This window comes from Lampetra fluviatilis, chromosome 19 (genome assembly GCF_964198595.1).
Source record: "Lampetra fluviatilis chromosome 19, kcLamFluv1.1, whole genome shotgun sequence".
NCBI lineage: Eukaryota > Metazoa > Chordata > Hyperoartia > Petromyzontiformes > Petromyzontidae > Lampetra > Lampetra fluviatilis.
The window spans coordinates 12595761-12614337 of NC_136293.1; the positions used below are offsets into that span (position 1 = coordinate 12595761).

At 49.2% G+C, this 18577-nt stretch overlaps 1 protein-coding gene across 10 annotated transcripts in view; it reads right to left on the minus strand.

The window, feature by feature from the left end:
• Positions 1–18577, minus strand: part of BLTP1 (bridge-like lipid transfer protein family member 1) — a 135066-nt gene that overhangs the window by 76975 nt on the left and 39514 nt on the right. For all 10 annotated transcript variants that reach the window (XM_078865107.1, XM_078865099.1, XM_078865106.1 and 7 more), the window contains exons 18-33: positions 15312–15418; positions 13956–14227; positions 13030–13251; positions 12301–12438; positions 11140–11316; positions 10758–10886; positions 9413–9532; positions 8570–8916; positions 7534–7769; positions 6537–6798; positions 5056–5821; positions 4240–4626; positions 2634–2704; positions 1561–1737; positions 1064–1184; positions 411–554 (exon numbers count right to left, since the gene is read on the minus strand). In XM_078865107.1, the coding sequence (XP_078721233.1) occupies positions 411–554; positions 1064–1184; positions 1561–1737; positions 2634–2704; positions 4240–4626; positions 5056–5821; positions 6537–6798; positions 7534–7769; positions 8570–8916; positions 9413–9532; positions 10758–10886; positions 11140–11316; positions 12301–12438; positions 13030–13251; positions 13956–14227; positions 15312–15418 (3676 nt within the window). The remainder of the gene's footprint in view (positions 1–410; positions 555–1063; positions 1185–1560; positions 1738–2633; positions 2705–4239; positions 4627–5055; positions 5822–6536; positions 6799–7533; positions 7770–8569; positions 8917–9412; positions 9533–10757; positions 10887–11139; positions 11317–12300; positions 12439–13029; positions 13252–13955; positions 14228–15311; positions 15419–18577) is intronic.

An 18577-nucleotide genomic window follows, 5' to 3' on the forward strand; every position in this document is an offset into this window, starting at 1 on the left:
GAGCTGTACACATGTATGTATATTGAACTTCTTTAACACCGTACGAAGCCAACCATTCTAATCGGAGGTGCAGGGTAAGGTCAACAAACTAAACACAAAATGCAGTTCTAAATAAATATGTTTTCAGCTTAGATTTTTAAGTTCATAGCTCCAGCAGCTTCCTAATATTAAAAAGAACAGCGCTCCAGACGGCCGCAGAAGCGTATCTGAAAGCACGCGATGCAGTGACCGTCTTTGTTCGATGGTTAGCCAAAAGCTGCTGCTGCGAGGATGACCGGAGTTCGCGTGATGGTTCACGCTCCTTGACGAGATCAGCAAAGTATTGTGGTTCATTTGTGGCAAGCACTTTGTGTGTAACGAGTGATGTAATGAGCGGTGGAGAGATGCGATGGGGCTGAAGAGCAGCACACCTTGGGAATAGAGACGGTGGCCTGCAGGCTCTTGATCGTGCCGCCATCCCGTACCGCGCCGTCACCCAACAGGGGGGCGGAGGCGGCCGTTGACAGGGTCTTGCCCTCCGTCTTCGCGCTGCGGCCATCCGACTTGGCAGAAACCTGCGCAAGGCAGAGGCTCATAATGCCAGGCCAAGCCCCCGTGTCACAATACCAATTCAAAGCAACGATACAATTCCAGGGGAAACCTGGGTGAAATAATGACATCATGCGTTGGGAGGAGGTGGACAAACCCACACAGTGCACCGTGCGATAATGTACAGCTTGAAAGTTTACAAAGTGACGGTGTATAGCGCAACTCGCGTTACAGTTATGCCGTGCATGTAATTTGTGCACCGCCGCAAGCATCACAGCAGGAATTGTGGGCCTGCATTGCCAGCCCTCGAGTCAAACGCCATTTTCTTGGTTCTTTCGGTAAAGTCACGTAGAATGGAAATAATAAAATAATAATAAAAACTTTATGTTTTATTTTTTTTATTTTATTCTTTCCATTCTACGTGACTTCACCGAAAGACTTTACCGAAAGAACCAAGAAGGTGAATCCCTGCAGTCACGAAAGCTTTAAATCGAAATTCAAACGCCATTGTTCGTGCGAGCAGCGCGGGGCGCACCGTGTCGGCAGCAAGGGCCTTGCTCTGCTGCAGCACGTCGGACAGCGAGCTCTGGTGCAGCTTCTCCACAACGGTAGATGCGTGCAGCGTGCCCACGTGGAACACCAGCGCCTGCACATACCTGCATGCGTAGCAGCGACGAGAGCGGCGAGATGGAACACAAATCAACATGCAAGGCATCTTTCCGCTTGTGATGGTCAAGAACGTGTTCGACGTGAGGGACAGGCAACTAAAGAAAAGGTGGTGAGCCGTTGCCTTACCGAGGGCTTAAAACAACTTAGAAAATATCTTTATTGGGCCGCATAACTTGACACTAAACTTTAAACATGAACTGTATGAATTGACTTGGTATAAATACTCAGAACTAATTGATAAGTCTCAGACTAAATATAAAAAACAGCTGCATGGCAGGATGGGTAGGAAAGTGCTGCTCTCGACTGTGAGGCAGAGGTCACCTTAAGGGATCTCAGAGTTAACCCGCCAAGCGGAATTCTCACCTGTCCAGGGCCTCGGCCAGCAGCGGCGTACACACCACATCCAGGGCTCCCTTCACTTCCACCACGGCCATCGTCTTGGCCGGGCCTATGCTGGGCCCAGGGTCGGCCTCCTCAGAAGTGACCTCGTCAGTGGCCGAGTGGCCCGACCGCCGGTCGTTCAGGGACATGTAGCACACGCTGCCACATTGCGCATGGTTAGCACGTTGTTCACACGTAGTTAGCGCGTGGTTAGCGTGTGGTTAGCGTGTGGTTAGCACGTGGTTAGCACGTGGTTCGCACGTGGTTAGCGCGTGGTTATCATGTGGTTCGCATGTGGTTTTAATGTGGTTAGCGTGCGGTTAGCGCATGGTTAGCACATAGCACATGGTTAGCACGTGGCATGGACAGTTGTCAACTTGGCCACTTTCATTAACATGTCAACGCACGTTCAGCATGAGCATGGCTGTGCGCACAGTTTTCTCCTCTGCCGAGTGCCTGCACTTTCGCCACACGTTCAATCATAATTTATAAGAACAATTTTAGTCAAACACTAGTTCTATTTGATAAACTGCAGGTCCTGCCGAATGGTGTGTCCACATTATGAAAAATCTTATTGCACTTTGATCAGGCAATCTTGAATATTAACTTTCTGGAATGTATTATTGATCTGACAACACCCACTAACCAAGCTCACCTATGAAGATGACATCGACACTGCCTCGTGAGAACTCAATATTTCTAGAAGTCAGTCAGCCAAAACAGAGGCGCCTGCATTTCCTTTTCGTGAATGTGTGTGACGATTATCAACAAAATAAAAAAGAACTGAGTCAATTGATACAGACACAAGTTTGCGTATATTTGTGGGCATAAGCACTGCTTTACATTGAATAGTTTTCTGTGAATAATGCTGCACGATAATTGCAAACTGTGTTCACTGAGAACAAAGAGGGAGAGAGTGAAGCTTCGCTATGCATGCACATTATATTTCAACTTTCATTTAGAACAAAAATGAATATTTATTACATGAATAATGTAGAATATGCATGTAATATTCATGGATGTGTTAATGACTATCAGCCTGTTTAGCCTCTCACTTGCTGGAGGTGGTTGCCTCTTGAGAGGCGCGGTCTTTCATGGCGCTGGCGCTCAGTCCTTGCTTGATGACCTGTACAGAAATAATAAAAAAAAGCATCAACTACAAAACAATTCTACTTTCACGTTTAACAACTTCACAAAGACGAACACAATTTTTGTCATAATGATGAATCTCCCTTGGCTTGAAATTGACCTTGGGCTGAAAAATAATATGCCGGGATCATCTCAACGGTCACTTACTGTACTGCCGTACAGAGGCTCATTAGTGGGGCAAATTTTAAAGCAAAACGTTATCCTACTGAAACTTTTATTACACACACATAAACACGGATTAACATAACAAAAATTGCTTCGTTGGTTTCAAGGTCAATTTAGATGCATTTCATCGAATTATAATTATAATGCTGTCCGGGATGTTGACCTGTTCTTTTAAAAGTACTTTCGAAAGTGGTTTGAACATGAAGTTCCCACAGAATGGCAGATAATAATCCTACTTCTATACTCTTTGGTTCTTTCGGTAAAGTCACGTAGGTAGAAAATAAAATAAATCACAACGTTTCTGGCGCAACACAAGCGTCCGTCAACACAATAGTCCGTCATCAGGACGGACGCTTGTGTTGCGCCAGAAACGTCGTGATTTATTTTATAAAAACATAAAGTTTTTATTATTATTTTATTATTTCCATTCTACGTGACTTTACCGAAAGAACCAAAGAGTATGGATTCCTGCAGTCACGAAAGCTTCAAATCAAAATCCTACTTCTGTACGGTCTCCAACAGTCACCACCTTATTTGGCCTGCTGCGGGTTAGTGTCTGTTGTATTTATCATGTAGGCATGGAAAGATTCACCCTTCTACCCCTGAGATTGTATGCATTGTCCATATTTGGGGTCAGGTTTTTGCTGTCCAGTTTGTATCGTTTCTCATGCATTATGTCTTGTTAATTCCCTTAACCTAAAAGTAACATTTGCATACAATATTCATGAAATGTAAGTAACCATGTGAGGCAGCTATTGTAAAAATAACATAACAGTATATAAACATAACAACGATATAAATGTAATTAATCGTTACTCTTTTTAATAGCAAAGTCCTCATCCTAGTTTGATCCACCAAACCCGTTCTCCGCGTGGCCTGACTGAAGCGCCGCTGAATCAAACCGCTGCTCACGTTCTCGTGGACGTGCTGCGTCGCTCTCGGTGTTCTGTTTGTACCGCGTTTCGTTCCGGCATACAAGCGAAACATCCGGCCTCAAGACGACCAACACCCCCGTACAACCCAAAAACAACAGTTAAATCAAACTGCTCCCCAGATTCACTCCTCCCCTTCCTCCCTCCCCCTGTCCCGTTATGTCCCCCAGTAAGTTAGTGATGTTCCTCCTTAGACCGCCCCGTATAAACCTCCATGTCCCGGCACGTGGTCCCCACCTAGGTGGGGCAGTGAGCCCAATTATCCCCCTTCGTTGGGCACCTGTCGCGCCAAAATCGGGTTGTGGAGTTTCTGTCCCCCCTCCGTTCTGCGATCAGCGCTTTGTACCGGGCCAGCGTTAAATTTTAATAAAAACAATTAAAAATTGTAACTGCTCAACGCAAGGAGGGGACGCACGCGGAACACGGGCAGGGCCGGGTAGTCCGACAGCGGCTCGGCATCGTCGACCGCGGGCGGCGTGTCAAGGTCGAGGGGCCGGTGCAGCGACGACTTGGAGGCCCTCTTCTGTGGCGCGTGGCGCACAGCCCAGTCGGCGGCCTGCAGAGCGGTGAGCGTGCCGGCGTAGCACAGCATGAGCTCCGGCTGCCGCGAGATGGACTGCCCCGCCGCCCCCGCGTCCGCCGGGGCGCCGCGGTCGCCAGCGGCTTCCGGCTCCGCCGCCTCGGGCGTCTCGGTGGAGTCTCGCGTTGCCGAGCCGCACGCCGAGGCCGAGGAGGCCGACGCCGACGCCCGGTGGTGCTCCTCGAATCCCTCGGGCCCGCCCAGCACAGAGAGGAACGCCACCTGCGGTGTGACCACATCGCCCGAAATGCATACCACCCTTAGATCGCGTCACGCCGGGGATGCTCAGCAAGTTTGTGAGTGGGTTTGAACAGTGCTTGGATGGGCGACCACCACTGCGCAATAAATCTCTATAGGTTACAGGGCTAAAGGTTTTTTTCTACCATACCTCTATGCTGCAAACAAACCCGATAACTGACATGGCACGGAAAGGTTTACATCCAGCAGTGGATTGGCTGTACATAAATTAAGGGTTTGACCAAGGGGAAGACACAAAGCCAGCTGGTGTGATATTTGACGGCGGACTGTAGAAGCTGGAGGACTTTGCAACAATGGTGGGATATAACAAAGGGAGGAAGCGATGGACAGGTGCGCGCTGACAGCCCCGTGTGTTCCCCCAGGTGTGTCGCGGCCCGCAAGAGCGGCACTCACCTGAGACGCCTGCGCGACGGACGGCAGCACGCGCTGCTCGGGCTGCGGCTGCGACAGCACCGGCCAGACGGACGCCGCGGGCAGCTCCTCCATGCCCTCGCAGCTCTGGTACACGGTGCTGCGGCTCGTGGCCTGCAGCGACCACGCGCACGCCTGCTGCTGCTGCTGTTGCTGCTGCGGCTGATGGAAGCTGACGTAGCTGTAGCCGGACCCAAGCTGCAGCTGCTGGTGCTGGTGTTGATGCTGCGCGGCGACACGCCGGGTCCGGCGCGGCACAGTGAAGGAGGCGGGCGCCTCGTCGCTGCTCGCCGCGTCCATGTCCTCCGTGGCCGAGTAGTAGGCCTCGCTCTCCGCCACGGAGATGTTCGACTCAAGCGAGTGGTAGTGCCGGAAGGAGCCGTTGGAACCGACGGAAGTCGGGAAGGAACCCACGCTGTGCCGCAGCGGTGGCGAATCGGGCGGCGGTGGAGGCGGCAGAGATGGAGGCGGTGGCGGAGGCGGCGGCGGCGGCGGAGGAGGCAGCGGCGGCGGCGATGGCGGCACAGCGAACGGATAAGCCGGCTGGAAGGACGAAGTTTCGCTGGCCGGGCAGAAGAGGGCGGGCAGCCCCGTCGGGGAGTGCCGGTCAGGAGGCCCCGAGAGGCTGCGCGAGCTGCCGGTGTGCGCCGAGCCGATGGACGCCTGGCGGAGGAGCGGAGCGCGGAGGGGCGATCGCAGCTGGCCGCCCTCCTGCGTCGTGGCCAACGTTGTCGATCCATCGGGAACGCTGTGCAGGTTTCGCAAGGCACAGGGAAGAGCGTTGCAAGTTGTTCCACAATCAAATGTAAGGATTATTTACGTGGAGCGGTGTTGTAAAGCTGGATTAATGTACCACGCTTGAGCAGGAAGCCACTGTTCTTTCCCGTTCAAATAGAACATGGTGGGGGGGAGTGATAGTGCATTGTCTTTGTGCTGTACGCCTTTTGGCGTCCTCTGGTCGAACAACGTTTGAGACAAGGCTCAAAAGAAAGCTGTCTCTGGTGTGGACCAATCAGTTTCAAAGACAATGCATATATTATGTTTTTTGTTTGCAGACATGATTCCTTGTGAAAGGTTTCAGTTTGGTGTTTTAACATCTTAACACCTGTTTTGTTGCCAGAAAAAATGGGAAAAATCTATCATCATGTATAGTAGATTTCATTATGTAATGTAATGTTTTATATTCATTCCAATTTCTCTGTTCTGGAGATAGGAAATGTGATCTAGTAGCTCCTACATCTATGACCCTAATCGGGAGAACACTGCTTGTTAAACCAGTATCATTCAGCTGGTCGATGCTATGGGCAATATCGATATTTGTATTTACAGACAGGCAATATCGACCAATGAACACATCAGGCTCAAGAATTGTAGTTGTCGCAATGCTCGCGACCGACAATGCACAATCGTCGTCGGCCTGTTGCTAAATCCCTCCTCCAAGCACGGCGAGACCGCAGGCGTACCAGACATCGGCATCGGCGCAGGATCCCGGCGGCAGGGGCGGAGGTGAGAAGGAGGGTGCCCCAAGCTCCACGGGGCTCGAGTCCCTGACGGCCCTGTCGCGCGCCAGCAGCGGCAGCTCCGAGCCCGACGAGTAGCTGACCTCGCCCTCCAAGGACGACGAGGACGACGGCGTGTGCGAGTGGCTGCGTGGCGGCACCTGCAGGGAGTGGCCGGCGCTGGCCATCTCGGAGCGGCCGCCCGACTTGACGGTGACAGCGGCGCCTGACGAAACGAGACCGCGCGCGTTCGTATCCGTTACCTCGATTCACACAAATGGATTTATTGTTCTTAGTAGATGCATTGACAGTGGTAGTATGGGAGGTGCCAACTAAAAATGGTTTAGCGTCAACCACTGCTAAACTCAAAGATGGCATGCATACATTTATGTATGTTGCAGGGGAAGGACAGGCAAATGCATGGCAAGGCACACACACATACACACGTACAAAGATAAAGATCCCCTATATAGCCTAACAGATTGTCGGAGGAAGTGCTGTTAGTGAGTACCAATGCAGGCTGGTACGGCACACGAGGGGGTGGATGGCCAGCACCAAGCCCAGCCGTCTTTGTCTCCCGAGTGGTGATATTTACACATCGCACTAGGTACTCATTTGAAGCCGAGTCAATATACATGCATACGTACAAACACAGATACATGGGGCACACGCAGTCAGACATGGCATGCACATACAACACGCAATATACTCGCATGCACACACACAGCACACACTCAGCGCATGGCAAACTCACACGCAGCAAACACAAGCATAATACACTGGAGCACACACCACACACACGTCACACATATAACCACACGCACTTGCAAACCCCGGTCTCATGATACACGCCACCGTTGGCTAGCACCACTTACATTTGTCTTACAAGGCAATGTGATAGCAAAGTGCAATGCTGTGGCCTGTGGGGGCAGGAAGGCTACTTGAGCCCCTTACTACTCACCGGCATGGAGGAGAAGCTCCCCCGGGCGTAGCAGCGACTGCCCGTAGCTGAGCTGAGCCTCTGTCTCGGGGCTGGAGGCGTCCGAGGAGCTGGAGGGAGACCCCTCTTCCGCCTGCATCTGCTCCCAGCCCGGGGCCGTCCCCGCGAAGAACCAGCAGCCGCCCAGACACCCGCAGCGGCCGTGCAGGTGCCCTGCCGCCACCCCCACGCCACCATCAGGCCACAGGAACCACAGCCTGTCGGAGATCGAAACGACATTTGCCTTAAAACGCGAGTGAGGTCGCACAGGGTGCCGTGGCGCCATAGCACACAGGATTAAACTGCGCAGCAATCACAGTAAAACCTCCTGTAAAGGCAGTCAAACTTTTGAAAGGTCACTTTAAAAGATTTTGAGCAAGCTAAAATTGGACTCATTTAAAATCCCTTTTTTTACTCTATCACTTAAATTGGATGTCATAATTTACCTTTTCAACAAATTAAACGTTTAATCTCGGATCGGGGTCACAATTCTATTTCTTAATTTTTTTCACAGAATGTATAGCTTTACGAGTCTGTAGAATGTATCAATTAAACTCACGTAGAAATCTCAAATCATAATTTCTAACACATTTTGATGTGCAATAACAATGAACGTGAAGTGGAAGGTCTTGTGAATTTAACCTTTTTGACTACCAGTTGCAGACTAACGGCGAGTACAATAACGGGATGAGGGTGCGGGTAAATGCGTCGCTGCGCTTCTGCGCAAGTGGCCACAAGAGCCGCTTGTGGCCGTGTGCTGCCAACGTTGCGCGCCTTGCATGTACGTTGAAGATCTTCCGCACCATAAGTAGCCAACCGTGCTAATCGGAGGTGCGGGGGAAGGACAACAAACTAAACACAAAAAGCAGTTCAAAAGAAATGACTTTTCAATCTAGATTTAAAATCGCATATCTCCAGTGGCTTCCTAATATCGGAAGGAAGCGCGTTCCAGACGGCCGCAGAAGCGCATCCCAAAGCGCAGCGATGCGGTGACCACTTGCGGCGGACGGCTCGTTACCGCTTGGTGTGACCGTCGTGCAGCTCCAGGAAGCGCCGCTGCTCCACGTGCTGCAGCGGCAGCTCGGTGGCGAGCGCCACGTCGGCGCTCACCACCGAGAAGGAAGCGGAGGCCGCCTCGAGCCAGCACTGCCGGCGCGGCGGCACCGGCGCCTGCGCCGCCGCCGAAGCGCCGGCGGAATTCGAGGCGGCGGTGGGTTGCGGCGGCGAGGCCCAGGAGGGCTCGGCGGTGGTGGCGCACGGCTGCTCGAAGTACTGCGTGAGGGTGACGTCGCGCACCAAGGCCGAGACGCCCTCGCTCACGCTGTGGTTGTGCAGGTTGCACGTGGCGATCCGCACGGAGCCCACCTGGCGCAGCGCGCAGCCGCACGCGGGCGCGAGAAGAGACGAGGCGCGTTAGGACACTTTCGTCGTCGTCATCAACCACATCGATGGTCATTAATGTGAACCATGAGTGCGGGTGGAGATGAGTCAGCGGATAGGCCAATAAGATATGTAAGAGTTCAATGCCACCACCTACCCCCCACCCACAATTAGACAAATTGTCACAATTGTGGACCACAGATTAATTTCAAAATATAATATTTCTATTGCCCTCATAGTGTATTCACAATCTTGAAAGGCTGCAAAGTTTAAAAACAACCGGCAGGCTTTTCATGAACAATTCCATCGAATATACACGAGTCATATCATCAATTTATATACACAACTCATGTATCTTTAGCAACAAAAATATATTTTAATCAACGAACCATTCAAATGTACCTATGGTAGTTATGTATAGGCATGAGAGAATAAACGACTTGTGGTGCAGAGAGCTGAGGTGAAAAGGAAAAGTTGCTACCTTAAAGTTAGCAGCACATCCATACTCAACCAGAAACAGATCGAGCCCATCTATGCTCAGCCGAGTCATCTTGTACTTGAGGTCATCCGGCAGTGGGCAGACAGCCGAGGTGGCTGAATTCTGCGGATATTTAAGAACATGAACCAAGTCTTCACGTGCATGCCCCGGCGAGTACAAGACCTCATGCGATGCTGAAATTCGATACAAGTTACTTGAAGGTGTATTAGTTCACGTGAAGTTGCAATGCGCAAATATGAGAAAAATACTAAACGTTAATACTTTACATGCGGTACACACACGTGGTGCTGAACACATATTCCGCGTGGCCGCCTGTGTTATTTTGTGAAAGTCAGTGTTAATTTTAAGACCTACTTGATCCACGGTAGGATAATAATGAAATTACAACTACAAGGATGACAGCAAACACCTTTGAGATTCAACTTTGAGCAGCAGCTTGGTCTGTTCAACTTGATGTTTCCAATGCATACTAAAGTGACTTATTAAAAGCTATATATTCATTTCATCAGGAAATAGTACGAAATTATGCAAAGTATTTTTATGCCTCATCCCCTGAGGGCTCCTTTGGCGATAACTTGTATGTTTTTAAACAGACCCAATTACGATTTTCTAAACCTTCAAAGTATTTTAACCAAATAAAATATGAAGAACCTCTTTGATAACTGGCAAATATGAGTACTTCTAGCCTGGGCTTTATATAATTATATTTTTTTAAAGCCTTTAATTAAACGTTTTAACGATGTACACAATTTAAATAACATAACCCATTTTAATTTAACTTCAGCACGCCAGTCAACACCCAAGGGAAGAATCAGAGGAAATAAAACATCATGGGATACCGCTGCTGCACCACACATTGTTTAGGGAAAGCATTTTTAAGAGGTCATGTGTTCAGTAGGGGGGGTGGAATGAGTCCCCTCTCGGTACATAACGTACCATCATCTCTCTCCACTGCAGGATGAAGGCCTCCCCAGGCAGTCACCATCTTCCCATGATTTAACATCTTAACTCCTGCACGACCTGTTCTCAATGCATGCAGCCCAAGTATTGACATTAATCTATGAATCACTGTCATTCCACACATCGTGTTCAGCCACGACTGGAGCCGACATAAGATTTTCCAATTTATCTGTAGCCTTATCTGGCATGTAAGGGAGAGAGAACCTATATCCAGGTGCAGGGATATGTTTAGAGCAGACTTTGGAGAACAGTTTAAACAGTGGATGACTTTGCTACAGCCGCGGTAGCTTCAACAGTGGCTGTTATGACCCCTTGACCTTCACCGAATCTGACGAGCACAATGTCACTACACGCGCTGTACCCTCACCATTGCGTCGCAGTGCCGCTGGTCCATGCCATGCTGACATGGCATGACCGGGTTCGGCTTCTCCAGGTCAAACTCCTCACACTGCACGTGGAACGCAAACGTCTTGACCCATGCCAGCAGCGTGCTCAGCTAGAAAGAGAAACAAAAGGAGGCAGCATTTGGGACATTCATTAGCAAAACATTTGAATTCCTCCCCCCCCCCTCCGAAAAAATGAAAGGAGCCCTCGTAATAATATGCCGACACATTTAGATTCTTAATGAAGAGCTGCCTGGTTCTCCCAGTTCCCAGTTAAAACGGTGAACCGTTGTGTAAGTAGACGACCCGGCTACTCGCCCACGCAACCCACATACATGGAAGTGCATAAGGATGAAGAGGGGACACCTGTGGGGCGGTGAGTCGAGCGGCCAGCTTCCCGAGCGTCAGGTCGATGAGCCACGCGTACTCCAATGTGTCGCTGCCCGGCAGCAGGCCCTTGCCCGAGAACATCGCGTGGGCCCTCATCTGCAGACCCGACAGGCTCAGGTGTCCCTTGCCCAGGTGACTGCCGGCAGACGGCCTCTGTTGGGGCACGAGATCAATATTCATTAACACTCTCCATTAGAACGCAAAAATCCCCCGTATAGCCTTAACAGACTGTTGGGGCAAATGCTGTTAGCAAGCAGCACCTATGAAGGCTGGCACAGCGCACGAGGGGGTGGGTGGCCAGCACCACACTTTGTATCCCTAGTGGCGATGTTTATACACCGCACTAGGTACTCATTTGAGGCCAAGTCGACCTAGGGGAGACCCAGGACCGGTTCAAATAATCGTCACTGGTGTTGGTTGTGAGCAGGAATCAAACTCAGGTTCCTGGGTTCGTAACGAAGAGTGCTAACTGCTACACTACCGCTCCCCACAATTACACACAAATTCACATCTGCCTCTAACCATTCCAACTCAATTATCTTACATTCCGGTACCTGTAATTTACCAGTTTAGATCCAATGGAGACCGTGAGTATATTTCAAAATCGAGACATTACATCGTGCAACGGGACAACCTAAAATTCCAAAAATAAAATGAGAATGCAGGAGAAGAAGAAGAAGTATGGGGATAATTGTGGCAGAGAATGGGCCGTGGAAGTTAAACGGCCCTACTATCTACAGAACTAATTTTTATACCCTCATTTATCAGAGCTCTAACGTTCTTTTGCCAAACGTCCAACACAATATTTTAAGAACGGAGAACACATTTTCGTTTCATACTCTGCTAATTCAACTGTTGAGAAAACGTTATTTTTTTGTTGCCAGACGTTATCTAAAATATGTATCTTCATAGAACGATTGCCACCCAACTAGCAGCGGAAAGGAAATAACTGGTGCAGCTGATGATGATCACATCGATACAATCACTCATGATGTTCGCATGTTGCTCTAATATCACTACACGTGGCTCAGGAGCAATTGGTTCATTCGTTCTCATGACACCGGGTGGCGTTCAGTTGCCTACCAGAAACGGGTGCCGTGTGGGGCGAGACGGGGGGGGGGGGGGGCGTGTGGTCACCTGGTACGAGTCACTCAGGTAGATGGTGATGGGGGACATCACGAGCTGCAGGACTGTCTCCCTGTAGCCCTTCTTCATCTCGAAGCAGAGCTGCTCCAGGAATCCGTACGGACACTCGGAGCTCTCCGCGCTGCAGTGCTGCACGGCGAGACACAGCGTCAGGCCCTTAACCCAGCTGGCAGCTGAGACCCCCATCCATGCCCGAATCACATCTCCACTTGACGACTGCGTGTCTCCCCTGTACGGCCTCCCCAAACCCCTCAACGTGAAACTCGAGATGATTCAATATGCTGCCGCCGCCACCCTTTTCGCCTCGACCTCGTGAAAGAGAACGCATTGATCATCCAAGACTCCAATCCCTCCAATGCCTCCCAATCTAATCCCAGATCAACTTCAAGATAGCACTCGTCTTCAAGATCCCTTCTGCACTTGCCCCTGCATACTTCTCCCCTCTCATGTCACTCCAATCCCCTACAGGCAATATCTGCATTAGAAGGTTTCGGCCAAATCCTTCTGCGTGTGGGAGGAAAATTTGAGTACCAGGACAGGACCCACAAAACCATAAGTTAAAGAAAACACTCCCATGTGCATTCGAACTGTACCACGTGTTGTTGAACACCATGTCCGACGTTTAGCCCCATGAGCTGAGAACCTGTTCGGAGGAGGCATGTCCATGATGATGGTGGGGCTCCGAGAGAAGTGACGGCGTTGCAGAGGCGAGGCGCTCACCGTTGGCATCTTGCCGTGAACCTGGTGCAGGTTGCACAGCACCGTGATGTCCCAGGGGCGCAGCGAGAGCGGGTGCAGCCCCTCGCCACGCTCCCGCCGGCCCTCCTCCTCCACCCGCACCGACATCCACTCCGAAGCGCCCGAGGGCGACGCCGACATGCCCGGGCTGGGCGGCGACGACTCGAAGTCCGTGTACTTGTCGTACATGCCAAAGTAGTTCTCCTGTGACGCACGCAGCACCCCCACCGCACGCCCCGGACCCCCCAGAGTTGTGAATTGGTGGCGTCACGACTGGAATGCCAGTGTAGGAGACACCGCAAAGCACCTGCCGGTTGTGGTTCACTCACCTGTGCAGGTATGAGTGCCTTGTGTGGAGCGTAACCCGGCAATTTTTTATCGTATTATTCCTGTTAGATAAATCTGTAAACAAGTATTATTGTTGCATAGTGTATGTATGTTTAACTTCTTTCGCACCGTATGAAGCCAACTGTGCTAATCGGAGGTGTAGAGGAAGGACAACAAAAGTAATATAAATGGTATAATTTTGAATATTAATACTACTAAACGTGTATGTATCCAAAGAAGTATTGATGAGTCTCAACACTCTTATTGGGAGATTCCTGCTTAGAATGCCAGACCAATTAATGATGCAGCATTTTCTCTGGGAATGCAGGTAGAAAATCCATACTGACAAGAATAAAAAAACATTCAAACTCTGCTGAGAGGTCCACTTCCGTAAGCCACTCGCCAACATGAAGGGTTGCAATGTTCTACGAGACATCCGAATGGACAGACGCGTACGATACAAAGCCTAGCAGCTCATTAGGCCCTTCCTGCTTCGTGCTGAAACCAAAATAAATCTTAATCTGTAAAATCTTTAAATATAGCCACAGTCTGGCAAACACGGCAGACCCAGCTCGACCGACCTTGACGGCGAGGACGCCCTGCAGCAGCGGCCCGTACAGCAGCACGTGGGAGCCTGCCGCCACCTCCAGCTCCACGTGGAAGCGGTCGGGCAGAAGCAGCGTGGGGTCGAAGTCGGCGGCGGAGGGTAGCGGGTGGGACGTGCCGGCCGAAGGGGAGTGGCGACCTCCGCCGCCGCCGCCGGAGGTGGCCCGTGGGCTGGAGGGCCGGCGGTCGTGTGACGGTGGCGGCAAGGGCCGCAGGGCCGCAAGCAGCTCCTCCTCCAGTTCCGACACTGTGAGCAACGCCGTTGGCACCAAGTGAATTAAGCCACACGCTTGGTTTTCAGTGACAAGTACATTGGTGCGCGTGTTCGTGTAATGTCCGTGTGCCGTCTTGCGTTTGTGTGCATTGTGGAGTACGGTGACGTAGTCGTAAGGAGGGATGTATTGATTTGTCCATTAAAGTGGATACTTATGCTCACAATACATGTATTTAATGAAGTGAGAATCGATTATCTATTATTTCTGCTCCTTTGACTTCTAGACTAAGAGCGCGAACGGGAGAGTGCAAATTATACCGAGATGAGACAAGCAATATAAACTGGACCCTTAAATAATTTGAGAGAAAAGCAAAAATTCATGAATAAAATTGTACCCTAGAATTCTAATTCACTTGTGGTTGGTGGGCGTTGGACTGTTACATGCCGAGTGGTTAAGCGCACGGTGCTAAGATCGCAGGAATCCAGATGTAATACTTAGCCAAGCACAATACAAGTGCCGACTAAAATCTGAACCTGGCCCAGGCCTCCACGAGACTGATTCAGCCTGAAATGAGTACCTGATGTTGTCAATATCTGCACTGTGGAGATAACGGCTGGGGGGAATGGGCCTGGTTCTGGACATGCTATCCTCGTGGGTGTTGCGTCAGCCTTAATATGAGCTCACTGACAGAACTTGACCCAAACAGAACGTCCGGATAAGTGGGGCATGTTAGTCTTTGCCATGAATTTTAACATTGCTAATTCGATCACGAATGCGAGATTTTTATCGCGCAACATTATTTAACCATTACATTCAATTACACATTTTCAGACTGGTGCCGATTTTATCGCAAGGTGAAGTTATCCGTCGTAAATCGATTTCAAAGGTGCAACCGTACGCTCATCTCGGACAATGTGACCCACAGCACCAGTCATGATCCACGTAAACCAACCTCGGCATGCACAAAAAGGCTTCCCCACGACGGGACATCTAACGATACGATTAAATTAACGGTGAAAACCCGATCCCGGCGCATTAAGGATGAGAGCGTGCAGGAGGTGGTGTGCGTACGCCCGCGTGCGCGCGTCCCCGACGCCGGCACGCCCAGTGACTCACATGAGTGCTTGAGCTGCTCGTCAGCCTTGTCGGGGTAGATGGGATGCCACGTGTAATCGAACGTTAGCTGCAGGGACGGCACATCCCAGCAGTCGATCCAGCCCTGCCTGCAATGACAACCCCCCAGGACAACGGTAAAAATAAAGACTGCCACCGGGAGAAGTGAGCCAAAACCAACATCGGCAGCAACGTCTTGGCGAGTTGAGAAAAACAAAAGCACCTTTGATGAACGCAGGAGTACTTATTTAGAGTATTACTTATGCAAGTGGAAAGCATTCGCTCGAGGAAGGAGAAATTGAATCTCAATGGGCTCTTAACCCCGTTTGAAATAACAATTAATTGATTCAGCTGTGGTGGCGGCGGTGAATATAAATTACTCACAGGAAGCTAGCGATCCCATGGGCAGCTGTTCCCCTCGCATCTCTCCTCATTTCACCTCACTCTTCCATCCCCCTCTTCCCCTCCCGCCGCCACCCCCACCTCCCCCCCGTGTGACCTCTCTATCGCCCTCTCCCTTACCTCTCTCTCGTCCCCCGTGTCCCCTCCTCTCTACCCCTCGTTCCTGTAAGAAACTTCCAGAAATTGATGTTGTCAATACAAGGTCACTTCCTCCTGTATGTTTGCTCACTTTTGTCCCCTGGAAGAATTTCGCACTTCTACGCGACATTTATTCCACTTCCAGAGGCAGGCACACACCCGACGCAACTCTCTCTCTGCCTACTCCGGCAAGACACGCTTTAGTGGAGCAGATTGAACATCGAGAAGGCGCGTAATTACGTTTTTCGTTATGTTTTTGTAAATTAGTTTTTTTTACTGGTATGTTATTCACACGGAACATGCAGGACATTAGCTGCCGATTGAAACCAAACTTGTCATCTTTCCTGCATACCTAACAATGAGCCACTGCAGAAGATGTATATAGATGCTCATCCTTTGGTAAGGATGTGTGTGATACACAGAGCAGAGCTGTGCGTATCAATTAAATATCGCCATTTCAAAACCTTGGTAGGAAAAATATTGGGTGTTTGAATCTAGATAGGTGAAATTTATTAAACCAAGGTAGGAGCCCATTGAGATACAGATGCAAAATTGGCCAACCAATGCTAAATTATACTCTTAGGTTTTTTCGGTAAAAGTCACGTAGGTAAAAATAAATAATAGAAATAATAAGCTCTTAAATAAATACAATTTAGCCTCACTTGATACAGTACATTTTAGCTGTCACGGTCCCACCTGATGACGGAGACTTGTGTTGCATCCGAAACGTCGTGATTTATTATTTTATTTCTATTATTATTTCTATTATTTATTTTTATTACTTATTTTTATTATTTATTTTCATTATTTATTTTTACCTACGTGACTTTACCGAAAAAACCTAAGAGTATGAATCCTTGCAGTCACGAAAGCTTCAAATCTAGAAATGCAAAATCAGCCAAACATCGCAATGTAGGACCCTCATGGACTGGATAAAGGACTGGATAAAGGAAATGACATTACATGTCATTTGCAAGGAAGAACTGTATTTCAGTATACCCATCCACTTAACTCACACAAATCACGTGGTCACGCCATTATAATTTCCCATCCCTTCGTTCATCCACGACTGGATGAAAGCCCCCTCATGCTGTGTCGATCGTGGGGGTTGTTGACCGATCAATGTCGACTGGTGAAAGAGGGGCCCAAGACCACCAAACAATGTATGCCGCTACAATCCCCGTGACCTGAATTTGAATTCTAGCCGTAGGCATCATCAGTGATGAGGGATAACTATACAGGCCTGAGGACCCCACCAATCACCAAACCACGCTAACTAGAATGGTGAAGTATGATCAAACAACCCTGATGAACGACACAGTGCAAACGCTTCATCCAGCAATGGATTGATAAGGACTCTATATTATTGTGAGGTACGGGTTACATGGGACTGATGATTAACATGACAAAACAATTAGAGCCCTAATCATGTGCATTATGTAATTTCCTGTCTTCATCCTGATAACTCTACGGTGAAATTAGCTTTCAGGCAGCACCACGGCACTGCGTCATAATTGCTTCACTGGCATCTGTGCTGTGGTACTTTACTTGTGTTCCGCTGCTTAATTACCCACTTATATGTTTTTCCATCGTAAGTGCCGCAATTGTCGCATTACGAGAGAGACAAGCCTTCCAACAGACGACGCACGTACGGTCGGTTATTCGCCGTGCAATACACACCGCACATCGCTCGCTCAACGACTCCGGTGAGGGGGGGGGGGAGAGATTTTATATGGTCCCAATCACAAACTGAAGGCGTCTGTGCTGTGACAACACCATTCTTGTTGTAATTACTACAACCCAGAGTCCGGCGTCATTGCCCAATTAGGTTAAGTGCTGAAATTCAATACGAGGGGCGCTTTTGTGTCAACACGAAGGTAAATCGCAAGGATTGAAAACAGTGCGACGGGGAATTATATATTGCTTTCATTAAATAATCACAAACCAAAACCCATTAAGCAGCTTTGTGAAATGTTCTCATTCCTGAAATAAGAGTTACGTTCTTTAAATTCAATTCATTTACATTTGTAAGGTTATTAAATTGTCATCTAAATAAAATATGATGCCGTCTGAAAATGAGCATGGCAATGTGGGATTAAGCTTTGAACCCCTCAATGGGATATGGATGAGAAATAGTGAAAGATTTTAATCAGTGCGTTCAACATCACGCTCACTGGCACAATCTAATTTGCACTTGAGCGAACAGTCCGCAGTGATGAACGAAGAATAAAGCGCTCGATACAATTTACAATTCTAATTTCGAGCGTAGTAATGACAACAAATGGACGGACACATCAATGATCTCAGAAATAAATTCGTGCTCCTTCATTAATAGGTTGAAACAACGGGACACAACCATCAAAGCGCCCCGCTGCTCAACTTAACATGGGACAATGCCCATTTCCGTCAGCAGTGGAAATGCTATGTTCCTATGGCGGGAACCAGTTCCTTCGACAGACAACCATTGTTGGTTGATGATCACCAGTGGTTGTCTATAGGTGTTGTACCTACATTTTGTTGACCTTTGTTTAACCGATGCTTATCTTGCACCCCACTTTGCAGCCTTCTCTGCCAAGTTCTCCTAGAATTTCCTGCTAATAACTTCTATTCGTTGTAATCATGACCACGCAATTAGCAAACCAGAGATGGCTAATATTGCCTCCTTTTTCTGTTCTTCCCACAGCGTGGTAGACATTCACAATACCTGGAGGCACCCACAACTTGGATTT